This window comes from Engystomops pustulosus, chromosome 6, assembly GCF_040894005.1.
Source record: "Engystomops pustulosus chromosome 6, aEngPut4.maternal, whole genome shotgun sequence".
In the NCBI taxonomy this organism is placed as follows: Eukaryota; Metazoa; Chordata; class Amphibia; order Anura; family Leptodactylidae; genus Engystomops; species Engystomops pustulosus.
The window spans coordinates 59,475,846-59,493,399 of NC_092416.1; the positions used below are offsets into that span (position 1 = coordinate 59,475,846).

The 17,554-nt window shown below is 41.2% G+C and overlaps 1 protein-coding gene across 3 annotated transcripts in view; it reads right to left on the reverse strand.

Moving 5' to 3' along the window:
- The window catches only part of PLEKHG5 (pleckstrin homology and RhoGEF domain containing G5), a 173,055-nt gene that overhangs the window by 62,752 nt on the left and 92,749 nt on the right, over window positions 1-17,554 (reverse strand). For 2 of the 3 annotated variants that reach the window (XM_072156251.1, XM_072156252.1), the window contains 2 exons: window positions 15,936-16,038; window positions 7,935-7,995 (listed from right to left, as the gene is read on the reverse strand). In XM_072156251.1, the coding sequence (XP_072012352.1) occupies window positions 7,935-7,995; window positions 15,936-16,038 (164 nt within the window). Of the gene's footprint in view, window positions 1-7,934; window positions 7,996-15,935; window positions 16,039-17,554 lie in introns of those variants that run through there. The other variant, XM_072156253.1, reaches the window with a different exon arrangement.

Genomic DNA, 17,554 nt, shown 5'->3' on the forward strand with positions numbered 1-17,554 from the left:
CTGCCCCAGCCTCGATGTATCCGTGCTGCCCCTGCCCCGATGCTCCCCCGGTGTCTCTGTGCTGCTCCCCCGGTGTCTCTGTGCTGCTCCCCCGGTGTCTCTGTGCTGCTCCCCGTGTTCTTCAATGTGTTCTTCACACATATATATTGTTCTTCACATACTATTTTGTTCCGCGTATCTTCCGACAAGTAAGCAGATGTGCCGAACATCTGTAATCTATTCTTCACTGTGTTCTTTACTGTGTTTTTCACTTAAATGATCCTGTGGTCACTGTGTTCACGGTTTTTATTCTATTCTTCATTGTGTATTTTTAATTAAATGCTCGATCTCGAGCAAGGGAAATACTCGTCCGAGCAACGAGCCGTTTCGAGTACCTTAATACTCGAACGAGCATCAAGCTCGGACGAGTATACTCGCTCATCTCTAGTAGTGACATATGGTGAACACAATTACTATACATTGCATATGAAATAGGACACATAACATATGTACTGGTAATCCCTATATTGTAGTGCAGAAAAACCTTAGAACATATATCATAGTGTAAACTGTAGGGCAAATAATATGACCAGGCTATAGCTTTTGCTGCTCTGGCAGTCTGCTTACACACGGGGCCAAGTGTGTTAGCCCAAAGAAAAAATGGGGACATGTGCTAGCAGGTGGGGAGGGTCAGAGAAAATTTAGCAAATGATGCTTCTGATAGAAGATACATTGGTAAATACCAGATACCCTTATACCAGGCCTCCACAGACTAAACAATGGGCTATACGGTTGTTTCAGTCTTTTCTCCATTGTTTTAAGGGCGATCTATATATGGGGACTGGCAAGGAAGCAGGGGAAGCAGTAAACTAACTTTAGAAGTGATGATGTCACAGGTCCCAAGCAATTGTGTTCTTCTCTTTCATTTTTAGATGTACAGTTATTTTGGTGAAGCTAAAGTGAAAATACCAAATAAGAAAAAGGATGTCTTATGCTTGAACAATGTAATTTCAGAGGAATTTGGAAGATGTGTCTAAAAGTTGGGTTTAAAAGTAATGGTCACACCCAGGCCCTGCCGTCTGACTCTTCTGCCATGTAAGATGGACGTGGGAGCATTGTTACTAATAATTTATCTGGGGCCGGCATCTCCAGGTTGCATCTTTGAATGGAAGGGGATAGAGTATAAAGTGACTTACTCATGGGCAATATAGGAAGGTGTAAAATGTGCACAAGTTGGCATGTAACTCTAAAGATACGATATCTGTGCACTATATGCCTGATCATACAGAATTAGGTAAGTTATCTGTGCAATACATTTAGCTGTTCATCATGTAAATGGGATTGGTGAGACCGGAGATCTTTAGTGTATGTGTGGCTAAAAGAGTAGTTTGTGTGATGGTCTAGATGACATGTATCACACACAAGGCCTTGTGCCTTGCCCCTATGATTTGTTCCTGACTGGTGTAGCATAGGGGCAGGTTACTCAGATAATCACCTTTGCCCAATTCCCCAAAGTTACAACAGTCTTCTCCTTCTGTCATGTGTGCGGTGGCTGTATGCAGTGGCTCTGAAGCCGGCTGACGTGATGGGTTAGTCACCTCACTCCTGCTGGTTTCGGAGCTGTCGCTCACAGGAGTAAAAAAAAGAAGACTGCTGTAACTTTGGACGTGCGGGGAAAGGTGAGTAATTGTTGTTGTTATATATCAGGGGAGGGGGTACTGGCTGCTTTGGGGGGCACTCTGGATGCTATGGGGGGCACTCTGGATGCTATGGGGGGCACTTTGACTATTGGCTATTGTATGGGGTGTCAGCTTATTGAACAATATGTTCAGATTTGTGATTGCATTCAAATGGCTGATTGTAATGTTAATGCTTTATAAATGTAGCTAAACAGTTTGAGTAGATACACTTATATGATATGGCGGACGTATGCTAGCCGTACAAACAGCAACTAGCATACAGCTGCCACTTACAGTGCATTGTGCACGGCCCAGTATGGTGAGCACACAGCTTGCTTTATCTTTTCTCATATGTACGGCCTGGATGTACATTTCTCTATGAATAAGGGATGGGTAATGACCACTCACCCCTCCTCCTCTTCAGTCAAACGTATGCTACAGCAAGGTTCCGTCCCAGGCGGAGCATACATGTATGTGAAAGAAACCATAAAATGACATTTGGCCCCTTTAAGGCAACCAGGAGTTTTATTTTGAGCCTCACTCAATCACAGATATGACTTAGCCTGAAAAGTGGAGCTCAGTGCGAACAGTGTGGCTGTAAGGGATTTGGGCATTGCTCAATACTAATGCACCAAAGTGTGATTAAAGTTTGACCCAAGTAAGCTAATCCACCAGTGGAGTAAAAGTAGCCAAAAGAGTATGGCCCAGATTTAGTAAAGCTCCTGCGCCAGTCAGACTATGAACGTTCTTTCATGTGCAACCTGATTGTGCAGGTATTTAAGAAGTGTCACAATTGTGGCGCTCGCAGGACTACACCTAACGCAACACAAAATTCTGCACTAGAGGGGGGGGGGTTCTGCCGCACAGTTAGACCGTGCAAAATGTTTAATATGCAAAGTCTTACAGAAGTGTGTCACACACACCATGTTAAAGGTGCACCCAAAAATGTTGCAGTCTGTCATAGCAGTGCAGAGGGTGCCAGATTCATGGAGAATGCGTACCACAAATCATGAATCTGGCACCCTCTGTGTACTACACAGGCAAACTGCACACAGTTTGCACTGTTTTTGGTAAATGTGGGCCTATATCTTTTGTTGTACAAAAATAAGTCATGAACACAGGTTCCCAATATACAGTTGACTCCACTCCCACTTCCTGGACATACTCCACCACAGTCCTCCATGACTGCCCGGAACTCAGATTAGATTGCACTCTGGTGCAATCTTCTGGCATACGGAAAACATAGTGGAACTAAATTGTTTTACCATAAAGTGGGATTATCAGGACAACAAACAAAATATTATTATAATACTAATTCTGAATGGTTCTGGATTATAGCAGTCCTGACTGGTATTGGAAATATTGTAGTTATTTTGGTTAATTAGGACAGTTTCTCCTGTCAGGTTCCCTTCTATACCAAGAATTTTCAGCAATGGTGATACTCTTACGTCTACTTAAAATTACAGGGATAAATGATGTTTACAAAAACGTTGCAAAACTTTTACAATAAGTGTATCGGTGTGCACAGTAACCCGACACACCCTTACTATGCCGAGGGCAGGACCAAAGAGGAAAGGTCATGACACAAGGATTCTAAACAAATGCTGTGAACATGTAGCAAGTCCCAACTTACAAAATATGTTCAGTTTTAGTAAACTTCAATGATGTATGTGATTGAGTAAGGACTAAATGCAACTCTCCTCTGTGCTGTCATTTTGAAGTCCTGATGATCTGAAAATTTTCCAAGTCTAAGATATTAACCCTGTTACATCTGTATGGATTTGATCTAAATGCTTCTTGTCCTACTAGTAAGCAGACTGTCTCCTCCTAATGGCGGCTGGCGAATGGACGCACAGAGAGGAGGGGTGAGCTGGATAATAGTCAGACATAAAGTGAGAGTTATTGTTAAGGGGGAGTATAAAGACAATTAAGATGCTTGTGGCACTACAATACATGTTTATCCTTACCCCAAGCATTGGGACTTTACCCCCCTTCAAGGCCACTTAGTGTGAAAGGAGAAAATGGTCACTATTCCTCACCATGCACTTGGAATTGCAAAATTATCAAGACTTGTAAATGGGTGAGATTTCAAATAAAGAAGGGAATTCTTGAAAGGAGATTTCAAACTTTACCTGAGGGGCCAGTAGTATAGTGAGGTAAAATCTGGTGACAGGTTCCCTTTAAGTACTTCTGGCCCTTTAAAAAAAGTTCAGGCAAAAGGGATAATGTGCTTCAAAAACTTCAATGTGGCTTATTTCTCCCACTTCCTTGTTGATTTTTAGTTACTTGGTGGTCATAGCAACCCAAGATCAGTGTTTCCGGCTCAGCTTCCTCTCCTCCTCTTTCTTATTCCCAGCTCTTTCAGAACTTGGCACCCGGCCTGTCATTATAGCGGAGTTCTCCCAGAGGTTTCCTTTGTGTTAATTTCTTTGATAATGGTGTTCATGTGTATGACTGCATGACACTCCAGCTTGCCTGTTCCACCCCTACCTAACTTCCTCCCTCGCCTTGTATTGCACCATCAGCAGTCTGGATTGAACTAACCACACTTGTCATTATTCACATACATGAGCTTGAACAGCAACATTTAGCATCAGCCATAGTGACAGAGACCTCAACATATATTTCCATGATAAAAAATGCATATAAAAATACTATATTCTTAATTCAGTTTGGGTTTTTTACAGGATCGATGCCATGAAAAAGCACTTCACATTTAATACACCCTTATAGTGCCAGCTATAGTACTTATATAATACAGGCGGTCCCCTACTTAAGAACACTCGACTTACATACGACCCCTAGTTACAAACGGACCTCTGGATATTGGTAATTTATTGTACTTTAGTCCTAGGCTACAATGAACAGCTGTACAGTTATCACAGGTGTCTGTAATGAAGCTTTAGTGTTACTCCTGATTCGTATAACAACCCAACATTTTTTAAATCCAATTGTCACAGAGACCAAAAAGTTCTGGCTGGGTTTACAATGATAAAATATACAGTTCTAACTTACATACAAATTCAACTTAAGAACAAACCTACAGACCCTATCTTGTATGTAACCTGGGGACTGCCTGTACAAATAATATGCACCAGGAAAAAATGCAAATACAATAGCACCATTCATAATGAAAAGTCATGGACCCTATATAACTCCAACTATATAACCAGGGGAAAATATAGTCAAATATAACCCGCCCTTCTCGGTTCTATATAATCCTCAAATATGACTATGAAAGAGACATAACTGATCTTCTGTAAATGAAGTATTATAGCTGGCAATTTTACATTTCAGGTGCTGAAATATTGATGTACATAGACATAACAGTGTTGGCCAAGATCATATTTCCAAAAGACTCCTGAGGCATAACTAGAAATGGTTAATAGCTAAGGTCTGTAATGTAACATGCACATCCCATCACCCGTTAACCAACGTTTCATTATTGAGTTCTCCATAGTCTTCCATAACCGTTCAAGAGCCTCGAATAACACAAAACAAGGAAGCTCAGTTCATTTATATAGTATCCTATTCTGGATATGCAAATTATTATAAATCATTCACCGCCTACATGAGGAAGTTTAACAGAGACGTATGCCAGCCTGTCCAGACAGGATTTTCAGGGTAAAACACAGTACACACTACAGGATTGCATGAATTGGCCATGATACAGACCTGTGTCATATCAATCAATAACTGAAAAGCATCACAGAAAACATTATTATTCGTTCACATATAGTAAGTTGTCAGTCAGCATTACCAGTGTAAAGACGTCAGATATCTGGAATAGGGAAACTCTGTCCATAGTGATGTCTTCAATATTAGATGGCTTAGGTGGTTTATAGGATAGGTTGGCATGTGATCAATGGGGGCACTACACCGAGCTTATAGCTCAGTCCATTGTGTATAGGCTTACTACAGGTCTGGCTCAGTTCAATAGCAGAAAAGCCTGTAAGAACCATGAACCACCGAAACAGGATGGGGAAGCCGCCTGCTTCTGGTTCCGTTTCACATGTAGTAGCGTCTAGCAATTGTGCCAGGTGTTGCATCCCCATCAATGTTATTTTACTGACCTATCCTCAACATAGATCATTAACAAATATTGGGAAACTCTAGCAAGATCCATACTTGGTGTCAGTGAGTAGAACCAATGTTAAAGGAAACCTAATAAAGTAATTCTGGTGTTAGGTTCTTGTATTTAGTGACAACCCAATGATTTTTTTTTTTAGTAAAACTTTACTAAATCTACTAAATATTCAAAGTTTCTTCCTCTTTCGATCCCTCCTACAGGCAGTCTTCAGCGTGCAGCTCCCTGTACTGTAGTTGCACACACTTGACTGCGAAGCCAGAGTTCTGCGCACGGCAGCTGCAGCCTGCTTGTAGGAGGGATCAAAACTTTCCACCTGATCTACCTGATTAGGTAGATCCGAGATGATAGGTTTCCTTTAATTAAATCCTGAGAAGGAAAACCCTTCCTAAACTAGTCCTTCTTAAATAGCCAAAATGCTGGCTACAAAATTTCAGTGTAGGTAACCTAATATATAAAGCTAAGTGTATGTATCTGTGTATGTATGTCTGCTAAAGGAATCTGTCGCGTTTATCATCATCAAATTTTTCTCTGTGAGGCAGGGAGGGTGAGTGACAGAGACACAGACAGGGAGAGTGAGTGACAGAGACACAGACAGGGAGAGTGAGTGACAGAGACACAGACAGGGAGAGTGAGTGACAGGGACACAGACAGGGAGAGTGAGTGACAGGGACACAGACAGGGAGAGTGAGTGACAGGGACACAGACAGGGAGAGTGAGTGACAGTGACACAGACAGGGAGATTGAGTGACAGAGACACAGACAGGGAGAGTGAGTGACAGTGACACAGACAGGGAGATTGAGTGACAGAGACACAGACAGGGAGAGTGAGTGACAGAGACACAGACAGGGAGAGTGAGTGACAGAGAGACAGTGATGTACAGTTCGGTTATCTATATATATGCGATCACACAAATGCCACTTCTAGTCCCCTTCTTGAACAAAAACGAATGTTTAAAAACGTAAAATAAAAAATTCCTAAATCCCTCACATCGGAAAATCACATTTATTTCAAAAGTATAAAGAAAATAGTAACCATAACATATTTGGTCATGAGTGGGCCAAGAAATATGTTCAGTCAACGCTGTAAAAAAAAACTTAATGCTAAATATTCTGGTATTTTGTGATGTCTGTCTGCAGTCAATAAAAATATGCAATTATATCGATGGAAACATAAAATAAACTATGACTTTTATAAATTGGCAATGTAAAAACAAATAAAAAAAAGTTCTATAATTATAGGAAAAACCTATACTATATAAAAAATTATGTAGGCATTGACAGAACTGTACTGGCCAGCAGAAGAATTCTAACATGTCATTTATACTGTAGGTAAATGGTGCAAAAAACAGGGCCTTAGGTGGATTTGAATGTTTTTCCCCTGATGTGTATGGGGGGCTTCAGCCGTATTTACTTAATTGTGAGTGAGCTGCAATATCAGATGAAGACAAAACATGGCCATCTATAGTGGGATGAATCACAAGTAAAAATTATTCAAGGTCAGTGTGGGTACATACAGGGAAATGACACCTTAAAGTGTGATCAACTGTCAACTCATGATGTAATGTCCCAGCCTACTACCCCACCCATAGGTATTATACTGTCTCACCCAGGCAGGTCTGACATCTATCTTTTACAAAGTAGCAGAGGTAAGTCAGTAGAACACAGAGGAAAGACTATCTTAGACAGAAGACTGTTTTTGATAGTCTGTATAAGAGTCTTAGGGATACCTTATTGACATTGGCTACTGCCGATGTACGGGGTTTTTCCCCAGTGATGTCAATCGCCGACTTCTTCTGATGTACACTCCCCCCTCGCCATATTCAAGAGGAGAGGGGGTCCCCTGGAGACATCTGTGCCATATGTTCTAAGGGCATGTCGGAATATCCCTGACGTGTTATTACAACCTATGGCAAATAACAGCCTTAGAGTGGCTTGGACACTGCTAGAGTAAGATGCTCATCCTCCGAAGACCTACAGGCTGCAAACACCAGTCTTTGTTTCTGGCCTGTGATAAGCACACGTTCATATATATTTCTATTGAATCTAGGAGGATTATCGTATACCAACCCTCTCTGTTATCAATACCATGTAGGACCTCACATATGTAATTACCCTACATTTTTCCTGGACATTTCTGCACTTATTTCCCTTTTACTGGGTATGTCAGAGATTCTAGTTGTCCTTACATCTGTGTGCCGTCTCCGTGTCTTCTTCTTCGTTATCTTCAGCCCTGCCGCTTTCTTCTCTCTGCAGGAAGTAAAAATGAATATGAAGAAAGATGATTCACTTCTGGAGAATGAAGAATGACATTAGACAAGGGTTAGAGCATTATCTCTATATCACATCTGGTGCAGGGAGACCACCTGAGAGCTCTGTACTTGTCTATAGGACTCAGTTTTCCTCTTATCTGTAAACTATGAATTTCCGTTGGAAAATCCCTGTGTACCTTTCCCCTTCCTGGCATCAAAGTTCTTTGACAGCTTATAAAGGGCCATTGAGTAGTCCCTAAGTTCTTTATGTAACTGGGAAAGCTGAGTAACAACCTATATAGTCTCAATTCATCTCCAATATGGGTTGTCACCCAACTTTTGCAGAATCATGAATAGTAAATTTGCATACTTATTTAGACAAATAGCCGTCATTACCATATTTTTCTATTCTAAACTCCTAGTATGTAAATATGGGGATCACTATGTATGGGATTCTTGTGGCAATTTTGCAAACAGAAGTCAACTAGGAGTTCATTAATTTACTTCATAAGTGGTGGATGCTTCATCCCTTACCTATTGTATACAGCCAGGTTTATAGCAGAATGAAATCATCCTGTCAATTTGACCTAATAATATTCTCTGCAAACGTATCTGCTAAGAAAGAGTTATGAGGCCCCCTATTGGAGTATTTTAGAACAACAAGTAACACATTTTCACAAGTGTTTATTCCCAATAACATCTTTGGTAATTATATATTTTGTTTAAAAACATCAGCTTCCAAAATTCAATTTGGTCATGAGAGTTTCTCCTGCAGGAGAAGGAGCCTTATTTAGTGCAAGAGTTATAACCTCAAGCTCCTTGCCCACCACCCTCAAAAAGTGTAACCATGTGCCTCACAGTATGCCTTTTATAGAATTGGGTATATTATGCCTCTCATAGACACCTACATTATTGTATAAGAGATTTTTTTTAGAATGGGACTTTTGGGAAACATAAGATCTATTTAACAGAAAAAGTAAAAAAAAAATATACCTGGCTTTTATATATTGTGCCATTCCCCTGATTCCTGAACAACCTTTTACCTTCATTCTTTGTGTTTCTACATTTACACTGATACCAGGTTTTGTTTCAATAGTTTATACATTTTGGACTGTGAGATTAGTTTTTATCAAACTTATCCTTAGTATACCAAAGCATAGTCTTCTATCAGAATAAACTGACAGGTGGCCTATTAGGTTGTGTCTCTGGCATTTCCTACTGATCTTTAAGCCGGGCAGCCCTGGGAGTCTTTGTCAGGCTCTCCACCACTTGTATGGAAACCATTAGCAACCAGAATTCGCAATGCAGGGGTTCTGATAGAGAAGAAGAAGGAATCCCCTTCCTGTTTAGATGTAGCTGTCACCACTCATAGCTGCGTCTAAAATGTGACACACTGACAATGGCTGGGAAAGGGGTTAAAAACCTTGCACCCTCCAAGAACTCCAACTCATATCACCAGTGGAGTGCCACCTAGTGAAGAATGCAAAGATGTTCTGGCAGAGCTTGTTCACCCTTTCTATTCAGTCTTGTGACCTGAAAATCTCATGAATCAGTTTCTACAATAATTTGGCCACTAGGGTGTGCTGTTTCCCTGTTCAACGAAAGATTGTACTTTATACTTCTTGTCACCTATGTCCCCCCATCCCCACAATCAGGCCTCTCCATTTGATGTATTGAGCACACAAAGAGAATAATAGGTATTATGACCATGCTCGGGATTCTGACAGTAAGCAACACGTCTTCTGAAGCACAAGCTGGATAATATGATTCGCTCTGCCACTATATTTGCTCTTGCAGCTGGGCGCACCAGGGAATTTATTTGTGGTCAGGATCTATACACACCCTATGCATCAGTATGAGCAGGAAGTGAGAAAGAATGGATGTGTCAGAACACAATCTTATGATGTTGAACTGGGCAAGGATATCAAAATAATTCCAGGCTTCCAAAAACAATACACTGTGCATTAGAGACATCACACCCCTGGAAAGAGTCAATTCACTAGGGAAAGGGCCTGTAGCAATGGCCCAGGAGGGCTCTACATATTACACATCAATAACTCTATACACCAGTGGTGGCGAACCTATGGCACAGGTGCCAAAGGTGGCACTCAGAGTCCACTCTGTGGGCACCCAGGCCATCACCCAGGACAGAGTTCACCAAACAGAACTCAAAGAATCTTCATTCAGTTCCAAGTAACTTAAAAATGCTGCAATTAGCGCAATTTAGTGCAATTTTAAAGCAACACATCCTTGACTGCTTGGGATTGCAGAAAGTGTGTGGACAGGGCCGGATTATCCGGCCAGAGAAGCTACTATGATAATCCAAAATTTCCCTCTTTCTTTCAACTGTGTTGGTGTCCTCAGGAGGCCAATACAATTCTAAGTTGTTGTAGAACAGGGATCAATAAGTTACTGCTTAAATTCCTGTGTTGGTACTTTGCAATAAATAAGTGGATTTTGGGTTGCAAATTTACACAGGTTCCTGTATTTTTTTTTTCGCTATAAATAATGAAAAAGCAATCATGGAACCTGGCGAAGATTTCTCTACTTCTGTGCTGTCTTCTATGTTCCCCAAGATGTATCAGGAGATCATCACATTGGCAATCTACAGACAATATCAAGGTGTGATATTCCTTCTCTCAATATTCTTCAATAAAAAATTCAGGAGGTTACACTGTCATCTCTATCCTTATAACTGTGCAAACTGTAATTATCATAGGGGATTATGCTCAACCTGTGGAGAACTCATGTGATACAGTCCATGTAATTGCATCACCAGAAAGTTAGAAAGAGACTTCTTCTCAGCTACTAAAATCCATGTAATTCTGAGCAGGTCACAATAAGATCAGATAACCAAAATGATTTTCATGATAATATTTCAGATGGAATGTAATAACTAAATACGGTAATACTAGTAGTGTCACTTGAAGCTGATGGGCCCTAGTGCAAAGTCTGGGCCAGGCCCCCGACTATAATGTATGGATTATAGTACTAGTCTTCTCATATGGGAAAGTGACACATATGTGAAAGTGACACCTTATGGGCCCCCTAAGCCTCCAGCCTGGTTTGCGACATCACCCTCTGCACCCCCACAAGTTACGCCTCTGGGTAATACTAAACTAAAGGGGGGGGGGGATCACCCTAGTGTCTCTTTAAAGATGCATAAAACCCAATTAGCTTTAAAATGGTTGTCTGCGTCATTCATAAATCTGCTCACCTGCCATCTCCATTCCAATGACTGTGACATGTTTTCGGCATCTTTAGCTCCCCTCAAAGCACATGTCGTATTTGTGATGTACCAATTGTGTAGAGGTCCTGGATGTCATGTTACAGCAATACAGAAGAACAGAGGCTTCAGCAGCCAGCCCAGAGCTAGAACAGAGGCTGCAGGTGAGTTGATTTTAATTATACATCTTTGTGAAGGACCTGGACGCCCCTTTAACTGTGTCCTTTGTAACATGAATTGCTCGCAGATTTTGAGTGTTCAATCCTTGCTGCAGGAGCGTGGGAACAAAGTTGTCAGACCTCATACTGCCCTTCAACTAAACGCCTGACAAGCTGTAGGGACCAACAATCTGTGCAGAAGGCTTTTTAACCCCGCAGAAGCTGTCATTTTTTTTCTATCCTTTAAATTTGGTCTGACAAGCTTTTCTCCAGTCAGGTAAAGTTCCCTTTGAAAGAATTAGATATTATTTTTAGGAAAATTAGACAAAAGAAATGTATGTTACCATCATACTGGTAGGAAAGTATAACGGAGAGAACCACATCTGTGCTCAAAGGCATTGGCATGGCCATACAACTCAGAATATTCCTAACAATGCGTATAAAAGTGACTGAAAACGTGATTTATGATTATGAGGTACATGATGTGAAACCATCAGCGGTGTCCTACATGCCTGACCAGGTTTACAAGATGAAGTCCACTTGTTGCTAAGTACAACCGGGTCATCACCCCCTTTAAAACGGGCTTCATAGAGAACACATGCATAAAGGGCACATTTTATGGGGACAGGACGCCATCTGTTTTTCCTGTCAGTACAAAAGCACAAAGTTCATCTGGGGAGAATATAAAATGTTGTGGCAATATCACTATATATAATTCCTTGTGTTACCCATTTTTTATATCTGAAAAAGATGAGTGTCAGACAACCAATGTGGACCCCAGCTTTTCCAGATTCCTGAAAGATAAGCCTGCTAAGCAACAGTGGAGTCAGAAGATCAGACCTAAAATCAGTTTTTATCCAGAATGACATAACAGAAAAATGTGACAGTAGTGCAACAATGATAAAAGATGATAATACAACTGTGCAAAGCAATGGGAGTGCACTGGTTGCTATTAATGCACGGTATTAGGAATCAGTATCAGTATGCATAAACCAAAGGCCCTCAACGTCGTTCTCCATGTCTCTGATAGAAGGTGCACACATGCGCTGGAAAACAAGAGTTTGAGACCAATTACCACATAAGAAGACATAAGTCACGAAGATTCAAGTTATACCTCATCATATAACATTGAAATTCTTCACTAGGGGTATTACTCCAAAGTGAAAATATGCACCTTAAATATGCAGCATACGGTAGTAGGTGTAGTCCCTACAGGTCAACTAGGGCTCTAGGATCTTTTAAAGGGATATACAATTTATGTCAAGTCAGATTTTTAATTAGACGCTGTTACCTCTGGGACCCACGCTGATCACAAGAAGATGGGTCACTTGAACATAATATTTGTCACATATGCACAGCGGCTTCATTGATTCTCTGAGCCCTGTACTGTTATAGAGCAACTGTGTATATGCTAAATGCCCCCCCCCCCCCACACAGGGGTACAAGGGAGTCCCACTGTTCATTTACTCTGATTATCTTCTTTTCAATCTGTTTGATGTTTTATATATACATAACCTTTTGAGTGTTTGAGTTGAGTCAAGTCAAACCATTATATTCAGACATAGGGGGACATTTATCATAGGATTTTCTTGAAAAAATTGCTATGGGTTTTTTGTGATTTTTCTGTGTTAAAAAACCTTTTCCCGCCACACAGATAACGGGGCCGCATTTTCGTCAGGTTTCCCCATGATTTCCGTTTTGCACCCCAATCGGGAAACCCAACGAAAGTGCGTCCGATGGACCCTTAGTAAATGAGCCCCATTGTGTCTTAAACATAGAACAGATGCTAGTGCATTGCTATGTAAAGCCAGATTTATGACTTGAGATTTTTTCACATATAAAAAGCTCCCTCCACTCCTCTCCTGGTATTTATGTTTGTGATTTTTTTGGTCATCTCATGATTATTTTGCAGGTACTGCTGACAGATTGATTAAAGGGACAACACTAATGATAACCATAGAGTTTGTCTCATAACATCGCAAGGAATTTTACATTGGTCTATACATATAATATACGAGTGTATAAGAAGTTAGCTCTGCTACATCAGTGTGTACAGTATATAAAAGAGAGTGTACACAGTATTACAATAGAAGTCTGTCCACCTAGAACAAAGACTAGAAACCTGACTGAGTGTCAGCTCTCTGACGCAGGGCATAAGTGACCGCACATGAATGCTATCTCTCCTATTGTCTTTGCCCTCTATCATGAGCAATCCTTGTAAAGTGAAGCCAATGTAAGGGAGACGCTACTTGACGGTGAAAGCTTTCTTTTCAGAAGTGCCAAGATTTGTGTTTTATAGGGTCGCCATTAAACGTGGAAGGGAACACTGTCCAGGAAGTGAAACCACAGCTTTCAATGCAGAGCATTGCAGCACAATATCCGTATAATAGGCGGCAGGCGGTTAGAATATCAGGGAAAACACAGCAGATCAGCAGACTGTCTGCATCGGTCTCCGGAGAAACATTACAAGTGCCAGCTGGAAAGGGTCACCGCAGTCTCACTTTTGTCTTTTACATAGAGAATTCGGACTTGTGAAAAAAAAGTCATTCATTACGGAATGGTAGACAAAGACTTCAAACTAAAGTCGGAAATGGTTTATAGATAATGATTATAGAAGTGTATAAAGAGTGCATGGCACTGGGCGACACCTTCCCATAAATCATATTAGGCCATACAAGTATCATATGGCTTTGGAACCTTCCCTAGAGACATAAGAAGAGGAATCAGAAAGAGAAATCCCAGCATTGGAGGCTTCATGCAATAGTGTATCCTAAGTGTCTAATACTATTCCTCATCCCGTGTGGTGACTATTACTCTCTAATGGATATATTTTTATCTTTGTATGCTGATATACCTACTGGAACCTGCTGAAAGAGTTGGTGGGATGGATACTGGGAACTTTTTTCTTATTTGCTTGTCTGGTGTGCATTATGAGGTTTGCCACCTCTGCAGCAGTGTGTATTAAAATGTTCTGCAGCAGCTCAGATTTGTATAATGTGGTTCTGCTGCAGCTTAGTTGTGTATTATGTGGTTGTAGGGCAGCGGATTTGTGTATTGTTAGGTTCTGCAGCAGCTGAGGTGTGCAGTAAGAGGTTCTGCAGTAAGTATTATGAGGTTTGCCACTATCTGCACTGTGTATTATAATGTTCTGCAGCAGCTCAGGTTTGTATTCTGCAGCGGCTGAGGCTAGCAATGAGCAGGGTCAAAGTGTAGGTTCGGCAGTGAAATAAGTGTAAATTCTTGCGCAGTGCAAGAATTTGTGATTACAACAGCAACTATGCCACCTCCACGCCCACAGGGTATAGAGTGCCTTTGCAGTAGGTGGAGTGGGCAGGCCTGCAGTCTTTTGAAAAAACAGCAAACTTTTCATCGCTGTTTTTTACGCAAAACTATGCCAGGTCAGACTTGAGGTTTTTTTATGTATTCGGCACGACAATGGGGGCGTGGACTTCTGCTAGTTTTAATTATCCGTTATTTGAGGGGAAAATTGGACAAAAGCAGTAGCGTTGTTTTTGGTCTCAAATGGAGCAAATGGACACTAACAGAGGCCATCAAAAGTGCACTTGGCCTATGTTGTGATTCGGCATCGGTTTGGAGTCATACTGTTATTGGAGATTCCCAGTGTAGGCTGAAGCACATTTTTTGGGGGGCAATATTTACTTTATTTTTTTAAATATAATATCTTAAAAAAAAAAGGAAATTATTGGGGCCCCCATTGCTTTTTGCACCCAGAGGCATCAACTTTTATGCAGACATGCATGTAATGCTTTATTTCTCCTGAGGTGGCGCTACAGATAATTTTAACACTGGATCTTAATCTCCTTAGATTTCTAGAGGTCAGTTCCCTATCTTATTCTTGGGGACACTATTGAACTTTTTTTTACCTGTCCTTAAGTTTATTGATGTACCTTATGTCTTGGTGGGAGGAGAAGCTTCCTTAAGGACTCTTATTGCAGAGCTGCCTGCACCTCATACTTTATAGTGCAGCTAGATTGCAGCGATGAATGAAAGCTTAAACTTTGGCAAGGTCTTACTGTGGTTTCATTTCTAAATATGAAGAAAGGGATTGGTGGAAGCCACAAGGGTAATTAACCGGGTAGACAGAGTAATTACAGCTCTAGACGCGACGGATCTGTGGTATATAACGTAGCCCACTGACAAACCCCTCCCACAAGGGAGACAAAGGCTGAGTGCTTTTCCCGACCTTGATTCCTATAGGAAAAAATTTACAGGAAAACAAAAACTACAAGTATCAAATATAAACTTTGCTTTGTTACTGAATTTGAATTTTAGGATTTCTTTTCCATTTACATCTAAAAGAAATTTTGACATTTTGATGAAATCATATAACCAGAGAGCAGCGAATTGTGGAAACTTAAATGAGACTAAACTCTTGGCTGTACGATCACATGTCTGGCAGGATAAGGTTAAACTGTTGTCTGTCTGCAAGGGCAGATAAGCTATGGAAGTAACCTACATAAATAAATCTGTTTACTATCAGTATAGCAAAGTCATTAAAAAGTTCTCCATATATACATGTACTATAGCACCTACCCTTTGCCATCCATTAACTCCTCATCATCTTCCTCAACATCAGACGCAGGGCTAGTGCGGGGAGGGCAAGATCGAGTAGAGACGTTACGGGCCAGAATGGATCCTGAGAAAATAAAATACAAAGTAAATACACATATAACAACAAGACGCTTATATGTCAAAGTGGTCCAAATTTTAAAATGGTAAATCCAGCTTATCTTCATTTATACTCCCCTGGTAAAACTGACATCTGAATGGAAGATAAATTTGCATTATCACCTATCTATTGCTTATATTTATCTATGGATTCTATATGTAACTGTTTATCTAGTTATCTATATTATTATCTTATAGTATATTGTGTGTCTATTTATCTATCAGTTAAAGAGTCTTGTGGGATTTTGGAAAAAAACCCTTAAGGGGTGAGCCACATGTAAATGAAAAAGAGTTAGCTGTACACCGTATATATGTCCCCCACAGGCCGGCAATGGGCGCACGGGGCAGCACAGAGTGGTACGGTGAAGCACACATACGGCACTGTACCGTTCCGTACCCGGGGGAAAAGATAGGGCATGTCCCATCTTTCCCATATTACGGCGCAGTGCGCCAGGTATCTCTATGGAGAGGGGTGGGGCAAGCAGCGCACACCCCCTCCTCTCCCATGCGCCAGCGTGTGCCCGCCGCAAACGTTCCTGTGAATGTAGCCCAAGAGTAGTAGCAGTACTGTGCAGTGCCTGTATATACAGGATTAGGCTACATTCACACTACAGTATGGGGGACGTATATACGGCCGACGTATATACGGCCGATATACGTCCCCCATACACTTCTATGGGCTCACGGCCCTGTACGGGAGCGGTACGGTGCAGCACACGTGCGGCACCGTACCGCTCCGTAGCCCGGGGAAAGATAGGACATGTCCTATCCTTCCCCGTATTACGGCGCCGTGCGCCATTAATTCCTATGGAGAGGGGCGGGCGTGAGCTGCGCTCACCTCCTCCTCCTCTCCCCGCGCTGCTGTGTGCCCGCCGTACTACGGTGCGGCGGGCTCACGGCAGTGTGAATTTAGCCTAAGAGTAGTAGTACTGGTTAGTGCCCATATATACAGGATAAGAGTAGCAGTAATCTGCAGTGACTGTATATACAGGATAAGAATAGTAGTTTGTTCAGTTTCTATATATATAGGATAAGATTGGTAGTATCGTGAAGTGCCCATAAATATAGAATAAGAGTAGTAGTAATGTGATACATTCATATATACAGGATAAGAGTAGTAGTACTGTGATATGTTCATATATACACGATAAGAGTAGTAGTACTTTGATGTGTTCATATATACAGGATAAGCGTAGTAGTACCGTGATGTGTTCATATATACAGGATAAGAGTAGTAGTACTGTGCAGTGCCTGTATATACAGGGTAAGAGAGGATTGGAAAAGACACATACACAGACATATGTGAACTTTGTTGTGGTGAACTTTGTTGCCATGACTGCACTCCTTGCTCCGTGGTTCGCTGTTCATGTCGCAGGAGATCATCGGAAAAAGCATCCCAAACCAATATCTGTATCCCCTACAGCTACACATAAAGACTATATAATTTCTCTCTATGCAGATAGACGGTCACATAGTTAGACATT